At 38.1% G+C, this 22,555-nt stretch overlaps 1 protein-coding gene across 4 annotated transcripts in view; it reads right to left on the bottom strand.

The window, feature by feature from the left end:
- Positions 1-22,555, bottom strand: part of HECW2 (HECT, C2 and WW domain containing E3 ubiquitin protein ligase 2) — a 404,347-nt gene that overhangs the window by 82,404 nt on the left and 299,388 nt on the right. For all 4 annotated transcript variants that reach the window (XM_035305193.3, XM_035305191.3, XM_078328066.1 and 1 more), the window contains 2 exons: positions 13,871-14,056; positions 948-1,082 (listed from right to left, as the gene is read on the bottom strand). In XM_035305193.3, the coding sequence (XP_035161084.2) occupies positions 948-1,082; positions 13,871-14,056 (321 nt within the window). The remainder of the gene's footprint in view (positions 1-947; positions 1,083-13,870; positions 14,057-22,555) is intronic.

Genomic DNA, 22,555 nt, shown 5'->3' on the forward strand with positions numbered 1-22,555 from the left:
CCAGCAAACCCTTGATGCATTAGAGCAAGTATGTAAATTAGGAGGGGAAATTCCAAGAGTAGAATTTTAATGAATCAAATCCAGTTATTTATTGTATTCATATTTTTTCTCATACAAAATATAAAGCTACAAAGATATCTGATGTACAATATATTGAAAATACATGCACATAGACATAGAAAAGTAATGTAAAAATATTAATTCTATTTGTCTAAGGAAATTTTCAAAACAATGTACATCAAGTGATGGTATATACTCAAATCATAAGCCCATATGAAGGAGAAGAAAACTTGCCTTAAGACACTTCTTTTATACATTTAAGCTGCAAAGGAAGAAGTGAAACAAGATTTTTTTTTTTTTTTTTTTTTGGTTAGCATATTAGAGGGCCCTCATGTGGTTATCATGGGTCCCTGCAAAATGGTAAAGTAGAGCAGTTTTTAGGAATTCTTAGTTCAGCCCATTTTCCCCAGGCACTTAAAGTATATATAAATCAACTTTCGCAGGAATATTCTAATTTTAAAGAATACCAGTGAGGAGTCTATAATCTCACAGCCCTGGATGAGTGTTTTAATGCAATATAGAAAACTTCATTTAAGAAATTCTATATTTAACCAAGTTACATTCATTTCTTCCTGTGAGGCTGAAAATGGGTGTGCAAAAGGGGTTATCATCTTCCTGCCTTGAACATTTTAGTACATTATCAACTCCCTCTCACCTTCCTCTGAGTCAAAAAATCTTAAATACCTCATATCTCCTACCTTTAGATTTTGTGATTTAGGCCATATGTATTTCCAGAGAAGGCTTGTCAACATTATTTCAAAGCTTTTCAGCCTCCAAATCAAACTCAAAAAAAAAAAAGCTTAAAAAAATCAAATCCCACAAACCACCACATTTTAGAAGCTTCTATCAATCAAGCAGCAGGTGAGTCCCTAAAATGCTTGACTCACCTCACCCGCACTGTGGCTGCGTTGCCTCGTCAGGTGTTGCCGATGAACCAGTGCACTCGTGGGTCTACTGCTCTGCAGGGGGAGCCGGGGATCAATGAAAGTGGTGGTGCGGGAGTTGTGGTCCACAAAGAAAGCCTAGGATACAGTACAGTGAATCAAATACATCAGACGGTCAGGAAAAGACTCACTTTGAGTCATGGTCTTAGCTCTATTTTCTCATAATGTTCAATCTTTGGAGAAATTTCTCCTTATCTCCATAGGACAGTTCAGACTAGAGAAAGCCAAGCTTAGATGAGAGCTAGAATGAAGAGAGCAGGAAGGAACATTATGCCTGATTTTAGGAAATACTCTACGAGGTAGTCATCATAGAGATGATCTGAGAAGGAAGCCAGAAGAATGGACATTTGGGCTTCTCTTAACTGATGGTCTTCGAGTTCTTCCTGTCATATACGGCTATTATAAAGTTCTTACCACCTTGAAACTTTTAAACATCATTGACTTCTCTTTTCCTTCTCCTATAGGGCACCAAAATCCTTCTCATATACTCACTGTAGTATCCTCTATTTGTCCCCTCCCAGCCTGAACACCACCCCATTATTTGGGACTTTATTTTACATGTGTAAGTACTGGTGGTTTCTCAGCTGCTCACATCTCCACCACTGTAGTCATTTAACTGGCCCATTACTATATGAATATTCTTCACCACCTCAATCCAAAGCTTCTCATGGCTATCCTTTGTCCACAGAAAAGACATCCCTGCTCATTGGTCAGTTTTTCCTCACTCTTTAACCATCTGTCTACATGCCTTTCCAATGTAGTCACCCATTACACACTCATACAAACTCATCATATACCCAATAGAACTTTGGGTATGTCACTTATGCATACTCTGAGCTATATATTTCTTACAAAAATATGTCTCTTTCATTCATAGTAAACATTTCTCTCTGATAATGTGTTAGGAGTCTGGAAACCACGTCTATCATCATTACTGCAGAATCTCTGGTAACATAAAATCATGAATGAGCATAAACCATTTACTTCAGCATTGCAATTAGGACGGAATACTACGTAGCAAAGCATTTTTTGGTCTGTTTAATTCTAAAACCATACAAGTGCCATTTATCATTACCCTTAGGGGCCCAATGTTATAAGTTTTCAAAGTAAAAATCACTCAAGGTAATAATAAGATAATGAAATCCATTATCTTAAGTACAATTAGAAATTATAAGTTTTCCATGATCAGATAAAGTTAATTAGGTCATCAAAGATGAAAGGGGCTATTAGGAGAGCCAGGAGACTCAGTACCTATAAACCAAGTGTAGAGGTACATGATGCATGCCAAACAACAGGCAAAAAAAGAACTGACCTTTCAAACCAATGGAGCTCAGTTAAAGGAGTACCTGAACACCTAGGGATGAAGGTATCTAGGCAAATGCCAGAGGCTGATAGTGTATTTATGCCTATTTAGAAAACTACTTTCCCATTATGGAACAGAATGTTTCATACGGAACTGCATGTACGTCATCAAGAAATGGGGCAGGTCCCATAAAGAAAACATTTTTACATCTTTATAAAGAAACAACTTTAAGCAATGGATGTACCAGAAAACAAGGCAGAAAAACGGAAAGAACAGGAATCTTTCCCAGTACTTTCTCTTACTCTTCAATTTCTGGGTCCAAAAAAATGAAGGTTTTGTGTGAGATTTTGTCATCAGCCTCACATCCTGGGTAATGTTTCCTCTTCCCTAACCTCGGGTGAAACATCCTTCTTCTCAGGTCTTGTAAAAAGTACTCTGGTGATAAAACCTGTGTGGGCTTGCATTGACAGGCTCTGGCCCCAAACATCACATTGGTCCCATTTAGTTTGTGCTTCTAATACAACTGTCCACTATTTCTGCCACTATTTGAAATGTCATAAAATAGCAATTAAATTTTTTTGTACCAAAGGACATGGCTAATACCTATTTTTAAATAATACATATCAGAACCAACCCCATATCCTCTTTATGTAAATGGAGAGTAACAAGTTTTTATTACTAACACAATCATATAAACCATCTTGTTTAAGGGAAAAAATACAAAGAGCATAAAGTAGAATGGCCTATTTACCTAATTTCTTAGAAATGTTTTGAAGGGATGGGTGGCCATTAATAGTACAATGATGCACTTGTCATTATAAAGACAAATGGGTGTCTACATATAGGTCAGTTGTGATTTGCATGTACTGTCATAGCCTAATGTGACATGAGGAGGCTTGTCTAAAATCTACTCTCGAAAGAACTATACTGCAAAAGACTTGACGGTAGTAACTCTAACTTATTCACTCTGTTGTCCCCCAATGGCTTTTAGGGCTGTGCCTGGGAGAGAGAGAAGATAATAACAAATTGATAAAAACTTGAATTACCAACCAAAATACAAGGAGAAAACCAACAATTAACTAACCAAATATTAATAAGCATGTTCTTAGGCCAGGTGTGATGGCTCACACCTGTAATTCCAGCACTTTTGAAGGCTGAGGTGGGTGCATTGCTTTAGTTCAGAAGCTCAAGACCAGCCTATGGCAAAATCCTGTCTCTACAAAATATTCCAAAATTATCCAGGCATGCTGTGGCACACAGTAGTCCCATCTACTGGGGAGGCTGAGGTGAGAGGATCATTTGAGCCCGGGAGATGGTTGTTGCAGTGAGCCAAGATCGTACCACTGCACTCCAGCCTGGGTAGATGACAGAGTGAGACCCCCATCAAAAAAAAAAAAAAAAAGCATGTTCTTTTACACAAATACAGAAATACTTAAAGATTTGAGGGAAAAATAAGGGATGCTAAAGACCCCAAAACCACAAACAGAAGATTTTAAAAATCCCATTGTAAATATGAGTAAAGTACCAGGTTAAACATGGTACTTCTGGGAAATCTACCAACGAGGGTCAGGTGATCCTTCTGTCCTTCATCTATCCTGCTCTTGGAAACACAAATTTAACAGTGGAGCCCCAGTAGCCAGACTGAACCATGGGGATTGTTGAGGAAAAGAGTCAAATTCTGTAAAATATTTGAAGAGATTTATTCTAAGCCAAGTATGAGTGGCTAATGGCTTGTGACACAGCCCTCTAGAGATCCTGAGAATGTCTACCCAAGGAGACTTGGTTTTATACATTTTAGAGAGTCCTAAGGCACCAAAAATACATGCAAGATATCTGTTAGTTTAGTCTGGAAAGGTGAGGCAACTGGAAGTAGGGGTAGGGGTGGTTCTAGGTTATAGCCAGATACAAAGATTTTCAGTTTGGCAACTGGTTATTATCTAAAGATCTGGAATCAATAGAAAGGGATGTCTGGGTTATAAGGGTTGTGGAGATGAATGTTTTATTATGCAGATGAAGCCTCCCAGTAGCAGGCTTCAGAGAGAATAGAGTGTAAATGTTTCTTATCAGACACTAAGTGTTCTATCAGTCTTAAGGTCTCTGTGTTGATGTTAATGCTGGTCAGCTGTGAGACACATCCAACCCTCGACTTCCCATCATGGCCTGTAGTAGTTTTTTAGGTTAACTTTGGAATGTCCTTGGCTGAGAGGAGAGATCCATTCAGATGGTTGTGGGGCTTAGAATTTTTTTTTTTTTTTGGTTTACAAGATGAAGGATGGCTGAGCAAAAAGTTGGAAGTTGCTGAAGGCTCTTGCAACATGATGAACTCCCTGGTCAACCCTAGACTGCCTGCCTCTGAACTTCTTTATGTGAAAGAATATAATTTTTTTTTAAGATAAAGTCTTGCTCTGTTGCCCAGGCTGGAGTACAGTGGCATGATCTTGGCTCCCTGCAACCTCCACCTCCGAGGTTCAAGCAATTCTCCTGCCTCAGCCTCCCAAGTAGCTGGGATTACAGGTGTAGTGTGCTTCACCACACCTAATTTTTTGTATTTTTAGTAGAGATGGGGTTTCACCACATTGGCCAGGCTAGTCTTGAACTCCTGGCCTCAGGTGATCTACCCACCTCAGCCTCCCAAAGTGCTGGGATTACAGGGATGAGCCACTGCACCTGGTGAGAATACAATCTTGTACATTGAAATGTATGTGGGTTTTCCACCACAATACAGTCAAATCAAATCCCACTGGAAACAGTGAAGCTTCCACACTGCAGAGGAAAGACAGTCTCTCTAAAAGTAAAACCAGAAATCACCATTATATATAGGGATTTTCCCTATTTGGTGAATAATGATATATCTACCATTCACCTTTAAAACAATTAGAATATAATTCCCAATGTACATGAAATGTATAGTTGGGAACTTGTAAAGCTAGGATTTGAACCCATGTTTCTATCTGTCCCCAAAGCCCAATGAGCAATACCTTTTTCCTCACCTCTCTTCTTTTCATATATCATCTCCTTTTTTCCATTCTGCTTTCTACCTACCATATTTTCCTTTTTACGTTCTTCCATTCCCTCCACACCTTACATCATACTTTATTTTAGGAAAACATTTCAGTATATATTGAACAAGGCTGACAGTAACAGTCACTCACAGTGCTTGGCCTCACCAGTTTCAACACTGCAATGTTTCAAGTGGAAGGACTGCTATTGATCTCAACAACATGCTCTACATACTGTGCCCAATTTTCATCACTAATCTGTTGGAAGCATGGCTATGGGTGGGGAATAGGTCCTATTTGTATCCCACAAGGGGCTCTATTTCAGAGTCAAATGGAATGTGTATATTGTTTACACACGCTTTTTAAGTCTGCCAACTACTTGGGGGAAAGGTCTCGATTAAGACCTCCATCAAAGCCTCCAATACAGCGCTTCTAAGGAGCAAATTGCTTGGCGAGAGTTCTGGCTCTGCTCTGGGCCCACTGTGTGATCTTGGACAGATTTCCTTAGCGCTTTGCTTTATTCACATAAAGGGGATTACTCAGGTCACAGCTGAGTTGTGAAAAATAGATTCTACTTTAAAATGAAGAGGAGAGCATGCAAAGTCCAAGCTTGCCATTTCTATTTGTGACACACATATCAATTATGTCAGGAAAGTAGATCACTTTCCCACAGGAAATGCTACCTAGTTCAAGCCAGCAATGAAGCTGACCTAGTAAATTTGAGTTACTTTATGTCACAACTTTTGAATAGCCTGCAATTATTTATGAAAGTATCTACCATATATTAATATATACTGTCTAGAGTAGAGTATCTTGAGAATGCAGAAGTGAAAAAAGAAACTGTATGGAAAAACAGATCCTTTTCACATTAGCCACTAGTGAAGCAAATTTCGAATAATATTGATTCCCTAATGCTAAGTTTCATTGAGGAAATTCACTCAAGCTTTATAGTGCTGGGCCAACTAACAACTCAAAAACTGAAAGGAATGCAAATACACAAACTTGAATCTCATTTCTGAAAACGTCTACCCTTTCACTGCTTCAGGGCATAGTCAGAGTCAGGAAATACGGGCTAGTTGGAGCCAAGTGGTATTTTATTGATGCCAAACAAAATACATTTCTTTCTTTACACAATTCTTTCTTTCTTTTTTTAAGCTTCTATTATTTTAAGAAAAAAAATCCATCACTATTTACAAAGAAATACCAACCTCAGGCTCAACAAATCTAAGTTAAAGAAGTTTGAAATTGTTTCCAGTCACTATTTTGCCACTAAGGAATACATATTAGAAGGCTACTTAAACAAAATAAAAGAAGAAGTGCTTGTAACTATGCTACAGAAAGAACATCCGATCTTCCATTTTTCTTTCTATAAAGAATCATGGAAACAGTGAAAGAATAATAACGGATAAGCCAGAAGCACTATGTATTGTATCTGTTCTAATTCTGGTTTCTCAGCCTACAAAGTCTTAGAAGTGTTCAAAAAAAGGCTCATTGTAATCTACTTTCATTTTTTAAAGATTGTATTTACTTACCCATTCTCTTCTTTCCAAATTATAAAATTCTTCTCAGCTGCTGGCTCCTTTCCCCAAGATTCCCCCAGTTATAAGGAATAAACATGCCATTATTTCCTCTACATGATATCTTAGACAGATTCGTCACAAATAGTGGAGATGTAAAGGGCTGAATGATACAGTTTATCCTCAGTAAAAAAATTGTCATGCTAACTTGGTTCTTTTGAAGGAATCAGTAGTCCCAATTATTTCATGACATCTGTATCAGTCACAAAAATGGTTAAAGAAAAGTATTACATTTAACTGCTATGACTGTAGCTGTAAAGTTGTGGTACTTGAGCTGGAGTACTGAAAATAGCCAATTAGTAGATGTGGACAAGTACAATATAAGTGCAACACTTTGATGTAAAATGTTAGCTAAGAGAGTAGTTTTTAATTTGTTTCTTTCTTTGCTTGTTTGAGATGGAGTCTCACTATATAGTCAGGCTGGAGTGCAGTGGCACTATCTTGGCTCACTGCAACCTCAGCCTCCCAAGTAACTGAGACTACAGGCATGCCCCACCATACCCAGCTAAATTTGTGTTTTCAGTAGAGATGGGGTTTCACCACTTTGGCCAGGATGGTCTCAATCTCTTGACCTTGTCATTCCCCCACCCTGGCCTCCCAAAGTGCTGGGATTACAGGCATGAGCCACCACGCCAGCTGGCAGTGTATTTAGTCATTCAGCATGTAAGAGGGGAGCCAGTGTTATGCTGGAGATGGCTTGTACCAGCTCATGAGAGCTGACTGTGTTCTGTGAGCAGGTTGATATGATGCTGATAGCAGGTAATTGACCACATTAGGAGAATTTACACCATTAAAATTGGCAAGTGCTACAAATCAGCCCTCCTCCCCATCTGCCTCAGAGAGCTGATTGTCCAACATTTCCTAGCTTATAGTGTGGAAGACTGGCAATACAGTTAACCAAATCACCACATTTTAGGTGAAGTAGAAGGGCATTACTATGAAATGTTGAAATAGTATATATATATATATATATATATATATATTTTTTTTTTAAATCCATGCAGGTCATAAAAACAACTGTTAAAGAAAAGGCAAAGATCATCTCTGTACTTAGGCAATTCCTTCAAGATTGCATGAGTCTAGTGTTTTACTCAGAATTATATTCATAAAACTGATCTCTGCTCTATTCTCTCATTCGAAAAGGTATACAACCCCTAGACAGTTTATTTTTGCCATTTGCCTTCTATGTAAATTTATTTGTGCATTATTTTTTTCTAACATATTTTTACCCCTTAAAATAGGCAAGAGATCCTTTAAAACCACATGCTATCATTCATAGTTGGATTCTATAAACAGCTAGATTGCTGCATAACTTAAGGCGATTAAACCAGGTACCCACCACAAGAGGTATTAGTTGTTTCCAAGCAATTAAAAACATGTCACAAAAGTAACAAACGTGGTGGTCAAACAGACAACATATTTTTCAAAATGTAGCACTAATCTTGCTAAGAGACTTTTGAAATTATAATAACTTGTGGCCTCCAAATATTAAGCTGTACTTTACTCATTGAGATAAATAGGACTTGACCCAGTAAATAGTTTGCCATCAGTTTCATGCAAGATTGAAACAAGGGTCTAGGTCATTACTGAAACAACTTCTCTAGCCACACAGGCTATTAGGGTCTGGTAAAATGAGAATTGTCAAGTTGGCTCAGCCTGTGGTAATTTCTACTATACAAATATTTGTTCTGTTCTAAAATCTGTCCTCATAAGCATAACTGCTATTTGCTTTGATTCTCAAAGTTGGGTATTTGGACCATTCTGATACTTAAACTCCCAATCTGACACCCAAAGTCAAAACCTCTAGAGTTACAAAGCTTGGATGTAAAATGGATGCCAATTTAACTGGGAGATATTGTAACGTATGATTTCTGTAGGGAAAAACACAAGAAACTATGGGAAAGATTTCACTTTAAGTAAGAAGATAGTTCCCATTTTACATTTTTATTTTTTAAAATCTCATGACATTTATAATATGTTACTTATAAAGTTCAAAGTTTCTTAGCATCTCAATTTAGGCCCAAAGAGAATAATCTGAAGAAAAAACTCTGGGTTAATATTGTTTGAGAGTCTAAAGCAAAAAGGCCGGGGGAAATACACCGTATTTAACATCTTAAAGGGAAGTTAAAAAAAAAAAGACTTTTTATTTTCTAAAAATTAAATCAAATAAGCCCATTATGTAAACTCGAAATAACCACTTTCACAGTTTTGTTTTCTCACTATCCAAGTCATTTCGTAGCACTCTCTCAGTGTAACTCTCTGCAGCGTGGCATCCACTGATTTCATTCAATTGATACGTGTCTCTTGAAATTTACTCATTATTTCTTCAAAGGAACCAGAAATACCCACCTGGTGCTTTCCTGTCTCTGTGCCCTCACTTTGGGTGTTTCCCCTCCCCACTCTTATTTTCTCTCTCCTCCAAAATTTATTTTAACCAAACTTCTACCCATCATTTAAGGCTCACCTCAAATGCTGCTATTACTATGAAAACTTTCCAGGTATCTCATGCCAGAAATATGTCACTCTTCAGTGGACCCGTGCCTAACATATAACAGTGCGAAGGCATACATTCTTTTATAATTCAAAGAAGAGGCATTTAGGGTAAAAGAGCAATGTCTAGGAAAAGGGTGGTTAATAGCTTTACACAGGAAGTACATGATTTTGTGCCAGTGTATGTATCTAATTTCAGTTCCAGTTCTAAGCTACTTGGCCTTCAAGGATGTTTCTAAAACCCTAGTTTCATGATCATGGCTGATGGAGAATACAACCACCAGAGTAGAAATCCACTGATATAGCAAGAGAACAAATCCGCTGAGATACCACAGTATAGAGAACGCATCACAGAGAAACAGAGAGCATTCTGTGTCATTATACAGGTGTAAGGCAGGAGCAAACAGCCCAGGTCAGACTACCCTGCAGTGATCAAGAACAACATGGACAGCAAAAAACTGTAACAAAAAAAAAAAAAAATTCTGCTGTGAAAATGCCATTCTGTCAGATCACCATGGTTTAGGGAGACCAGCAATTCTTTAAAAAGAGGAATAGGACACTGACATTAATCCTACAGTATATCCTTCATAAGTCATCACGTATTTCCTAGAAGAGAAAAGATTCATCAGTTAACAAACCTGTATCATTTCCATGAATTGCCAAATTGATGAAACTCTTTATTGTTCTATATAGATCCCTGCTTCTACCTCTAAATTTCAGTAACTTATAAATGATAATAATACCTACCTTATAAATTATCAGGAGGCTCCCACAGCATCCTGCCAAGCCCTTACTATCTTCATTATAATTGCTGAAGATATCCCTTCATCCTCCTTACTGGTGAGAGGAAGGATAAGAGCACAGATTCTGGACATGGACTGCCTGGGTTCAAATCCAATTCCACCACTTACTAATTGTGGACCTTGGCCAATTCAGTTAATCATGTTGTGCCTCAGTTTCCTCTTCTATATAACATGGATAAAAATAGCATCTATCTCCAGGCTGCTGTGAGCATTAAATGAATTAGTGCCTGGCCCGGGGGCAATGCTACATACTCCAGAATGCTATATTAAGTGGTAAATTTTTATCATTGTTAGCACAATGGCACACACCTCAGAAGTGTTGCTGAATGACTAAATAAGGGAAAGCATAAAAGGAAGATGTTACACTTGAGAAGACAGAGGCAAATTTCAGCCTGAGAAAATTCCTGTTAAGAATCGTTTCCTTTCATGTTGATGAGGATAAGGACGTCCTGTTCTATGTCAACTCTAGAAATCAGTCATCACTGTGGGAAAATAACTTCAGAATACTTAATAGCTTTTGATGTTGTGTTACATGAAAAACGTTTTCTCCCTTCAAATGTTCTAGAAGTAAAGCAACTCATTTTTAAAAGGGGCCAGCCAGGCACGCGCCTATAGGCCCAGCTACTTGGGAGGCTGAAGTGGGAGAACTGCTTGAGTCCAGGAGTTCTGGACTACAGTGTGCTATGTCAATCAGGTGTTCACACTAAGTTCCCCATCAATATAGTGACCTCCTAGGAGCTGGAGACCACCAGGTTGCCTAAAACCGGAGGTACCAGCCCAGGCTGGAGATGGCACAGGTTGAAATTCCCATGCTGATCAGTGGTGGAATCATGCCTGTGAATAGCCTCTTTACTCCAGCCCAGGCAACATAGCAAGATGCTGTCTCTTAAAATAAATATTACTAAATTAAAAGGGGCTAAAATTCCAGGGTTGAAGAGAAACCTATTAGCTGCCTATTCGTAAGACAGGAGACAGGACTCCTGACATGCTGCCCAAAGCAGAACAGCAAATAGAGACCGAGCACCAGCCTCCCCAAAAGTTCCTTTAAGTTATTTCAATTTACTTGAAGCTGGTTGCTTGGAAAGGAACTTATATGGGAGAATTACACTAAGATAAACCTACTTTAGTTAAGGTGTCCAGCTTAGCTAAAAATCTTGTTAAAGTCTTAATGCACAACACAGAGAGATCAGGCTAAAGTGATAAGCTTTTGGGTCCATCTGCTAATCTGTCTTGTCCACAAGGCAGGGGTCCTTCAAGTCTTTCATGCCAAATAGCATTGGAATGTAAAAGCCAGCAAGATTGTGAGGTCAGCTATCAACCAGCCTATACTCACGGTTCTGTACAATGCCAAATTCAAGTTGTAACACCCAGATTAGTAGAAACATCCCCAGAGAATAGTATGTTTTGGGTAGTCATGTTATGAACATGGTTGAGATAGTATTTACTCCTTTTAAGCACCAAAATTTTTATGAAAGCTATGAGACAAAACTTGTTCTTAAGAATACATTACAACTCTTCTTAAATAGTATCCTAAATCTAATTTAAACTTTTTTCATGGTCCAGGGGTTAGTAAAAGAACCTCTCTCCTAAAGTGTGTCTAGCAAGTTATGACTGGCAAGAAGGGACCAACCCCTGCCTTAACAAGTTAAAGTGCAACACAGAGCAGAAACAGATGCAGCATTATCCATTATCTTAACTTGGGTTTTCCCTGGACCTCTGATTCTCTAATGAACACAGCTCCTCATGATTCCACATAAAGTCTTGACAGAGCTGAGAACAGACGAATTCTTGGTGTGCTACTACTCTTTTATACCCAGGTATAATACTACTAGTACTTTTCAAAAATCCTTACTTGGACCATCTATGCCCTTCCATCCAACAGAACATTTACAGATATTGGGCCCTCAGGCTATTGAACCAAACGCAGTACCAGCAAAGCCGTTATCTTCCCCTGGAAAGGCTTCTTGTCATGCCCATTTCTGACTCTAATTCAATGTCATTTTACCTGTGGTCCAGGGACATAATCACAAGCCCAATTCTCTTTCACCTATTCTAAACTTCACACTTGCCACTTCTAATCTCTTGACTGGGAATCAGAGGTTTATTAAAAACATTTGCAGAAATCAAGTCAGTCGTTTCAATGAGAGTTTGAAGGCTCCGCCCTTGCATTAAAATACATGCATTTTGTAACAAACATTTTGACTGCTTACAGGTTCTCAGGTAATATTGCTGGAAGCCGAGTTCAGGATAAGTAAGAGGCTATTGTGGTATTATTGCTAGAGGGAACTTTGGGGGGAAATGGCATTTACTGCGTACTCTACATGTTCTGTTTGCCTTGAGTGTTGATATACTTTACTCCTTACTTCTTTCAGGTGTCTGCTCACCTATGGCCTTTTGTGTGACACCCTCCCCAACCACCCTATAAAAAAATTCTCCATTCCTCTTTCTCTAGACCTCAACTCATTCCTTGCTTTATTTTAAATCACTGCATTAATCAGCTCTTGGCATATTAAGAATAGTATGTTTATTTATTCGTCTATTGCCTGTCTCTGAGACATGAATGCTGCATTCATGAGAATGGCAGTTCTATAAAGTCGTTGGCTTATCTATTTTGTTTAGGTGCTCATAAGTATCTGTTGAACAAACACTCCAAGGCTTGTTACTTTAAAAATCATGCCATTGTAATCTTCCCTGCCCTTCAAGTCACATATTCCCAGACTGTTTATAGACAGAGAAACTGAGGTTGGTTACTCCATAGTTGGAGTCACGGTTAAGAGCATGGTTCCTGGAACCAGCCTGGCTGGCCTACAGCATGGCTGAGCCACTGCCTGTCTCTGTGATGTCAGGCAAGTCAACGAACCTGGGGCTGCTTAACTGTAAATGGAAATAATAACAGTACTGCTTTATCAAGTTGTGGTGAGGACCTTCTATCTATAAAGAGGTTAGATGCTTCACAGCTCAGAGTAGGTGCTATATAAGAGTTAAATAAATAAAAATTCAATCTTAGTTTAAAAACACCTTATAATTAGCACTAACTTTCTCATTCTCATTTCTTACTCATAGAATGACTTCCTGATTGTAACCAGGCTTTCTGGTTCATCCATCTACAGAGGAAGTACAGATATAGCTATTCTGGCCTGTGCTGCACAGTTACATATTTCTTGTCATAAATTGATCAATCATTGAGTCTTGGTAATGTGCCAACAAAATCAGGGTTCTGAACCAATAAGACTGAGGCCCGAGCCCAGACAGTGTCACAAAGACACACGTCATGCAGTTGCTTGCTTCGTGACCTCCTAGCCACCTTCTCTAAACAATACCACAACTTTTTATTCAAATATCTGCAACACAAGCTGTATCACTCGGGAGAAGGAAGCACTGCCTAAGAACCCTTTTCTCTAATCAGCAGAGCATGAAGAGAGATGACAGGCAGGAGGGTTTCCAGGGAGAAGTGAATGTTTTGCCAGCCTCACAGCTCTCCCTCCACTCCCTCCACAATGGCACTCCCTTCAGAATGGCACAGTCACTGTTTGTGGTCACAAACAACCTGCTGTCCAGGTTTCAGTTGAACAGGAGGTGGAATGTTTCACCTCACAAAGAGTCTTGGCCCTCACTTGAAGGGGAGTGCCAAGTGCCGAAGCCACAAGCAGCCCACAGGCATTCGGCACTCCCTGAGGCATCTTCCTCATATTACCTTGCCCTGGTGATCGTGTTTCATTTCCCATCCCCGCGGCAGCTCTAGCTGTTTGTTCGCGAACATGTTGAGGAATCCCACAAGGTCCCGGTTATGCTGGTAGCGTTCAAAGTGGTGGGTGTCCCGCCGGACTTTGGTGATCATGTGCTTCAAACACGTGTTGTTTGTAAACATGCGGTAGGCACTCTAAAGAAAAGAATGGAGAACCAATGTTAACCCACTTGTGACATGCAGAAGCAGCAGAAATACCACATATGGGTATGGCTAATCAATCTTCCAATATGTAACGAAATGCATACACAGGCTTCAACAGAATTCTAGACCTATGTAAGGAAAGCAGACAGAGCAAAATATCTCGAACAAAATAAAACATGAAGACTACAGAAGGTAAAGCAGTCTCCACAGTTGGTATCTAGTTTTCTTTAAATTCTTCTTTGCATTTGAAATTCTGGGGTACATGTGCAAGATGTGCAGGTTCGTTAAATAGGTAAACATGTGCCATGGTGGTTTGCTGTATCAACCCATCACCTTGGTATGAAGCCCAGTACACATTAGCTATTTTTCCTAATGCTCTCCCTCCCTCAACCTCACTCCCCAACAGGCCCCTGTGTGTGTTGTTCCCCTCCCTGTGTCCATGTGTTCTCATTGTTCTGCTCCCACTTGTAAGTGAGAACACGTGGTGTTTGGTTTTCTGTTCCCGTGTTAGTTTGCTGAGGATAATGGCTTCCATTTCCATCCATGTCCCTGCAAAGGATATGATCTCATTCCTTTTTGTGGCTGCATAGTATTCCATGGTGTATATAATACCACATTTTCTTTATCCAGTCTATCATTGATGGGTATTTGGGTTGATTCCACATCTTTGCTATTGTGAATAGTGCTGCAATGAACAGATATGTGCATGTATCTTTGTATTAGCATGATTTATATTCCTTTGGATAAATACCCAGTAAGGGGATTGCTGGGTCAAATGGTATTTTTGGATCTAGATCTTTCAGGTATTGCCACACTGTCTTCCACAATGGTTGAACTAATTTACTAAAGAACAAGCACACTGTGGAGTCTCATTGCACATGGAGCACTAAATCCTGAAGCTGGTTTTAGGAAAAAAACACACAGTCAAAATTATACCACATTGGAGATGAATACACCACATTATAGAGAACCCTGATATAACCAGTTTCTCCCCTAGTACTAGGTTAGGGGCTCTTTGAGTGAGTGCCAGATGACACAACTAGTAGATACTTAAGGGCCAAGTTGCATAGAAAAATGCTTGCCATATATACTTGCCATATATACTTGAAGGACATGCAATGGAATGAGCTGCTCTCATTGACCATGACACTCAACTAAGATCACAATAGACTGAGGTTTTAGAATCTCACCCTTCATAAAAGCATATAAGCTTGGTGAATGGAATAGCAGGCTGAGGTGCCTGGGCTGTATATCTCATTCTTTTTTCTTTTTCTTTTTTCCTGTGTATATATATAGTTGAATGTATATGAATGAAATGCAAGTTTTAAAAAACTCCACTATACCACCACATAGAAAAGAGATTGTTTTGTCCAAAACCTTTCAGTCTTCATTACTATGTTAAAGAATATTCCAAAAATTGATGATAAGTCATGATTGTTCACAAATAAGTCAGTCAATAAATGTTTGTTGCATAATACCATGCACAAAGCAGCAGAAGAGGAATAACTGTACGGCAGCTGTTTCCTTGAATCATCAGAGAGAATACGATATTCATGAAACTGACCAGGCTGTGAATGATCTATCCTGGAATTCTGTTCTTCTCAGATTGATTCAAAGGGCTATGGATTCCTTTTATCTTTAGTGTCTCAGGTACACTAGCCTGAGTCTGGAGGTCTTCCAGCTTTATAGGTTCTATTATCTATTTTAGTCTAAACTTCATGAGTTCTGTTATCTATTTTAGTCAAAACTTTATGGGTTCTGTTATCTATTTTAGTCTCAGACAGACCAATGCAAACTCCAAGGACTCTATAGTCTCTGGAAATTATTTTATTTTAATAAACATTTACTGTCTTTGCTGTGCCCAGTACTGTGTTCATGATTAGGGATCAAAGAGGAATGAGTATGAGGACAGGTAACACTGCTCCAGTCTTTCTAGGGATCCTCAAGATGTGTCACGTCCAGCTCTAAGCAGTTATTGCTGATGTGAGTCCCTCTAGAGCTTTGTTCCCTTTGACACAGCAACTGGCAATGTTTGAACAGAGCTGCTCCCCAGCCTGGTTCCCTGGATCCCTGAATGACCACAGGAACCCTGACAACCTGACTGGAAATGAGAAGTAATCCTTTGTTAGCTTAAGCCACTGAGATTTACTGAAGTATAACCTAAACTATTCTTACTGATTCACCATCACTAAATACTTGTTCCCTATCCAAACAAATTAAAGGAAAGAAGGAAGGAAGGGAAGAGGGAGGGAAGAAGAAAGAAGACCACAACGAACCATCCTTGAAGCTTAGTTCCTCAGTACACTTGAGTATAAAATACTTTGGAGTCATATTTTAACCACAGTCTAAATGAGTGTAGGCTTTGATGACTGAGCAGTTGTGTGGTTCAGAGCAGAGAGTACTGTCAATGCAGGCAGGCCTCTGCAGGGGCTTCTTAAGACAGCATGGAAGAATAAGAAAGTGATACCATGAAAGCAGAAAGGGAAACTAATAACAGAAGTTGGGCACTGTCAGAAAAAAAACCTAACTTCAGCTAAGTGATAGTTTGGTCCTATTGGCTGACTCTGCTTTGGAGTTTTAAATATAATCAGCAAGGCAACTGTTTTCTGCATTTGGCTCAGTGTTGCTGATACATTTTCACATAAGTCATTGCAAGTTAGAGTTCTAAGACCACACTAGTTTGGGTAGGGATCATAATGAGCTTTCAGGTCTTACTCCCAAGAGTAAAACAAATACTAAGTTTCTTCAGAGACAAATTATTTAGGGGGTGATTCTGTTGGATAAACCATTACATTAACAGTTGGTTGTTCTAAATATACATACCTCTTTGTCGACTTCACTTCTCTCTCTTCCCACTGAAGTAAGTAAATAGGCCACATTCTGATTCCTTATCTAGAGCACAAGAAATGCTCCACACTTTGTTAAAAAAGAACTTCATTAGGGCAAGAAATAGTGGCAATTAAGTTAAGAAACCTATCCTAGCCTCTGGCTTGAAGTAATTCCCTGGGGCTGAAAAGCTCTTTAAGCACAGAAATCTTGAGGCTGGTCTTATAATTAATTATGTCCTTTCAACTTCCTCCTCTCCACTCATTGAAACATATAATATGGTGCCAAACACATTTGATCTTTGCAAAGAGCATCTACTAAAGTAAGTCAATGCAAGAAAGATTTCTTTCAGTAACTAGTAAACAACCTTTAGATCCACAGCCTTTTCAAGTCTGAATAATAAGTACATGACTGTTAGGGTCTATACAAAACACTTAAGCCAAACTGGAACATACTTCTAGACTGCTATGTTTCTATGAAAAAACTATGTTTGAATAAGCACAAATATATGTATATATAGTTTATATATGTGTGTATGTATATATAATTTATATACCTATAGTTTCGGAAGGATATTTACATTCCACTTCATATAGAACTACAGTACAGATTCTAGTCTCAGCTGTCACTCATAGACAGAGACAAAGAAAACCACTTAATCTCTGTCTCAATTTGCTTAACTGTAATATGGGATAATAATAATTCCCTTGCTTTCTCCATAGGCATGTGAGAGTCAAATCCAGTGGGGCAAAGGATGGTAAAGTAATTTGAAAAGGTCAAAATAACTTTAGGAATACAGGGTATAAGTAAATAAAAATATTTAGAAGATTATATCTATCATACCCAAACAGATTGAGTTACAAAATTGTTTGCTACTTTTAGTCTTTGAAGATCTTGGGCCAGCATCCCACGTTCTACGAACTGAACAAGGGTCTCCTAACCTTCATTAATTATGTGCTAAGCCCCTAGGATACAGAAATGGGCAAGCCTTAATCATTCAAAAGGATGAAGAAGGAGAATTATAGGGGTAGGTGGGAGGAAGAGATTTGCTGGAGGCAGAAAGAGTTAGAAAAAAGAAAGCCACAACAGTGGTGAAAATACAGAAACACACTGACAGAACAAGCAGAGCTAAGAATGGGAGGGCCGGGCTCGGTGGCTCAAGCCTGTAATCCCAGCACTTTGGGAGGCCGAGGCGGGTGGATCACGAGGTCAAGAGATCGAGACCATCCTGGTCAACATGGTGAAACCCTGTCTCTACTAAAAATACAAAAAATTAGCTGGGCATCGTGGCGCGTGCCTGTAATCCCAGCTACTTGGGAGGCTGAGGCAGGAGAATTGCCTGAACCCAAGAGGCGGAGGTTGCTGTGAGCCGAGATTGCACCATTGCACTCCAGCCTGGGTAACAAGGGCGAAACTCCATCTCAAAAAAAAAAAAAGAATGGGAGCAGTCCAAAGGATCAGAAACACCAAACACATAGGATTAGGTTGACCGAGTTTAGTCTTCATGGAAGCTGATATTGACATAGCTATGGGTTAAGAGGAAAGAGGCATCTTTATTCTCCTTCTGGGGTTTAGTGGTTCTAACTAGGTGAGGATGCTTTTCTATGTTTGTTTGTTTGCTTGCTTGTCTTAGAGAAAAAGATGCAGTAAATGGATCTGGTATTTTACCTGAAACAACAGTAGACTAGAGAAGAGCCTGTGATGCCTACTTCATAACACAGTCTCATGATAACGAACAGAATTCACCTGGGAAGCCACTGCACGTGTACTCAAATAGTTAAGAGGAATTGTCAATTGTTAATAGAAGACAAAGCCCCTTTAAATGATCTTGAAAGGAAACAACACTTTGTTTCCCTTTGACATAATTTAAATATTCTTTTTAGTTATACCTTCTCAATTCCAAAAATCCCTGTCCCAACCTCCCTTCTGGTTGTTTCTCATCTTCCTAGTGAGAAATAAACTACTTGATGGTTGAGTGAATGATCAACTGAATTTCTTTATTGGAGTTTTGTTAAATAACGTTTCTTAGAACTTAAATGTGTCTTTGTTTGGTTACATGTTTGAGGTTGTAGAAGTAAATGTTATTGCCATTTGGCAAGAGAATAAAAAAAATTTACATGCAAATGCTCAGTTATTAGCAACCACAGTGCAAATAATAATCAATCCCTCTTCCTTGTTTTTTGCAGGTTTTCCTAAGCATTATGATGACCAAATATCCTAGATTACCTGGCCCAGTTATAATTTTACCTAATTCTGTTCTTTTCAATAACACAGTCAAGTACATTACTGATGAATAAAGTCTTTCATATTTCAGAAAGCCATCATCAAGAATAGGCATTCTGAATTCAGGTTTGGAAAAGCACATAACTGAATCTATAGCAAACATCTCCCATATTCACAAGAAGTAGATTTGAGCACTTGTATACATTATTCACTAAACAAAATTTAATATACACAAAATCAATAAACGTTTGTATAATATGTATGCAAAGATATGAAAAAAGTCCTATTTTATAGAGTCTGTCTTCATATTTTTAATTATATGGGATTTGCATTGTTTTCATCTAGCTAGAGTAAAACGGAAGGGAATTTTAACATTAACAAAACTAAGCACAAATGATCAATTCATCAATTGCAATAGCAGGAATTCCCGAGGTTTAAGAATAAACTCATGGATTTTGGAACAGTATTTTTCTTCATTAAGTACTAAGAAATTTAAACGATGGAATTAATGTATTTTTAGAGCTCATTAAAAGCCACAGGAGTAATTATTTGGAATGTACGTTGGAAAATTATTTAGTTGAATATAATAAAATGTATTTAAGTATGACATTAATTAGACAAATATAGGCACACCAGCTATAAAAGACATGGCACTAGCAGCAGTCTTAACACAAGAAATAGTTTGTCAGGACAATTTTGAAAGAAATCTGATCACAACCAGTAGAGGGCAGTAAAATAATCCCTAAAGCAAATACAATGCAAATAAAGACCAAAAAAACCCACAAAATTTTCTTTCTTAAGTTTTACTTTAGCGTCATGACAACCATACATCTATTTAACACTTTTCTTTTCAGTAAGGATTACTAGGTATTACAACTACACATAATCTATTTTTCGTGACTTTTTCTTTCAACATAAACTGATACCTTCATGCCATAAAAAAAAGGAAAATTATTAAATACATTCCTTTTGCATATTGAACATTTTCAATAATATTAACAGGGAATCCACTGAAAAATGTATAGATCATAAAGAATTCAAGCAAAAACCCTAGACAATAAATCTCAAAATGCAGAAATCAGTTTATTTTGTAACATTTTCTGTTAATCTGGGAAAAAGGAAAACATTCCAGCAAGTAATCCCTTTTAAAAAAACTGTCTGAGTTACCTCCATTAATTCATACCTGGAGACCTCTAGCAGAACAAATCCAGCTACTTCAATATCTGCCATATACAAGTTAGGAAAATAAGACTTCCTAAACTCACAGAATTTAAGTCATAGAAATGCACAAATGCACAGCATGAATCATCTTTCTAAGCTAGTATGAATGCAGTTCAGTACGAGGAAGAAAAAAATTAGAATGCTTTAGAAAGAATACTTTGAAATCAAGATGAGCTATCCGGGAAAATAAATTCTAAAATCATGTCCAACTAAATAAAAAGGAAACATGACAAAAACATGAAAACAAAACAAATTTTAAAAAAGCAAAGCCTGTAAGCTGCTTAGTATTTTCATATTGATAAAACATGTTAGTTGTCAAAAGTTCAGGAGAGTTATAGTTATGACAAAGGCTGTAAGGGCATTTAATGCAAAATCTGTTTATCCTAAGAGTTCCCAGACTACAGGCCACAGACCAGCTGTATCAGAATCACGTTAGGGGCCTAAACCAGCACAAAACAAAATAAAAACAGACTGTTGGGACCCACTCCAGACCTACTGAACCAGAATCTCTAAGGCTTGGGAACCAAGAATATGCATTTTATTTTTTTAAAGTCACCAAGTTTAAAAACCACAGCCTTATACCACAACCCAATGACCATTAATCCAGTCTCTAAACATTGCAGTGATGAGGAACTTGTATAAAAAAAGGCAGCCCAAAGAAAGAAGTTAGAACTGTGTGCTTCATGATGTCGCTGGTGGTTTGACATCGCCCATAGTAGGCATGTTAACACTATAGATATCAGAAAATGCAATATCAGGGCTTGATTTATTGTACTGTGGGCTGTCTAGACTGGGGTGGGCAACCTACAGGATCAAGGGCTAGCTGTCTGTGTAAACAAAGTTTCATTGGAACACAGCCAAGCCCATTTTCTTACATGTTGTCTTTGGCCCATAAGCCTAAAGTACTTACTCTCTGGTCCTTTACAGGAAGAGTTTACTGTCTTTTTCTTTACTTAAAGTCCAGACTTAAGAAATTAATGGAAAAAAATAAAATGCAGATGAAACTTCAAATTGTGCTGTTACATTGCAAGTAACACAGACAAACACATAAAATGAAGAAATCTAAGTCTATTATTCAAAAACTATTGACAAAGGAGTATGAAACACCAACATGTCTCCCGGTTTCACTGTTGTCTTTACTTGTTAATGCAAATGAAAATATTCTTGTTGGAACTATACTTGTTCATCAATTACCACTATAGGCAGCAAAAATCAAGAAAAGCATTGTCTCTTTTACTATTTTTTGTATAGATATTGATATCTACACATACATGTACAGATATATCTTTACATATACATGTCATATGCATATATATCATACACACACATATAGATGTGTGTATATAAACACAACAGACATACACACAAATATACACACACCTTTTTTCTCCAGAAAGCCAGTGGTTAAACATATATCAGAAAACTCATGAACATTACCATCCAATCAGTTGCTCTTTTTTTTTCTTCAACTTTTATTTTAAGTTCATTTTATGTGCAGTTTGTGCAGGTTTGTTACATAGATCACCGTGTGTCATGGTGGTTTGCTGCACAGATCATCCTATCACCTAGGTATGAAGTCCAGCAGCCATTAGCTATTATCCCTGATGCTCTCCCTTTCCCTACTCAGCCCTGACAGGCCCTGGTATGTGTTGTTCACAGTCATGTGTTCATGGATTTTCACTATTCAGCTCCCACTTACAAGTGAACATGTGGTGTTTGTTTTTTTGTTTGTGTGTTCGTTTGCTGAGGATAAGCACTTCCAACTCCATCCATGTCCTTTCAAAGGACATGATCACATTCCTTTTTACAGCTGCAGAATATTCCATGGTGTATATGGACCACATTTTCTTTATCTGGTCTATCATTGATGGGCATTTGGGTTGATTTCATGTCTTTGATATTGTGAATAGTGCTGTAATGAACATACATGTTTATGTATCTTTATAAGAGAATGATTTATATTCCTTTAGTTATATATCCAGTAATGGGATTGTTGGGTCAAATGGTATTTCTGGTTCTAGATCTTTGAGGAATCACCACATTGTCTTTCACAATGGTTGAACTAATTTACACTCCCACTGACAGTGTAAAAGCATTCCATTATCTCCATAACCTCACCAGCATCTGTTGTGTTCTGACTTTTCCATAATGGCCATTCTATCTGACATGAAATGACATCTCATTGTGGTTTTGATTTGCATTTCTATAATGATCAGTGAT

The sequence above is a fragment of the Callithrix jacchus genome, chromosome 6 (genome assembly GCF_049354715.1).
Source record: "Callithrix jacchus isolate 240 chromosome 6, calJac240_pri, whole genome shotgun sequence".
NCBI classification, from domain to species: domain Eukaryota; kingdom Metazoa; phylum Chordata; class Mammalia; order Primates; family Cebidae; genus Callithrix; species Callithrix jacchus.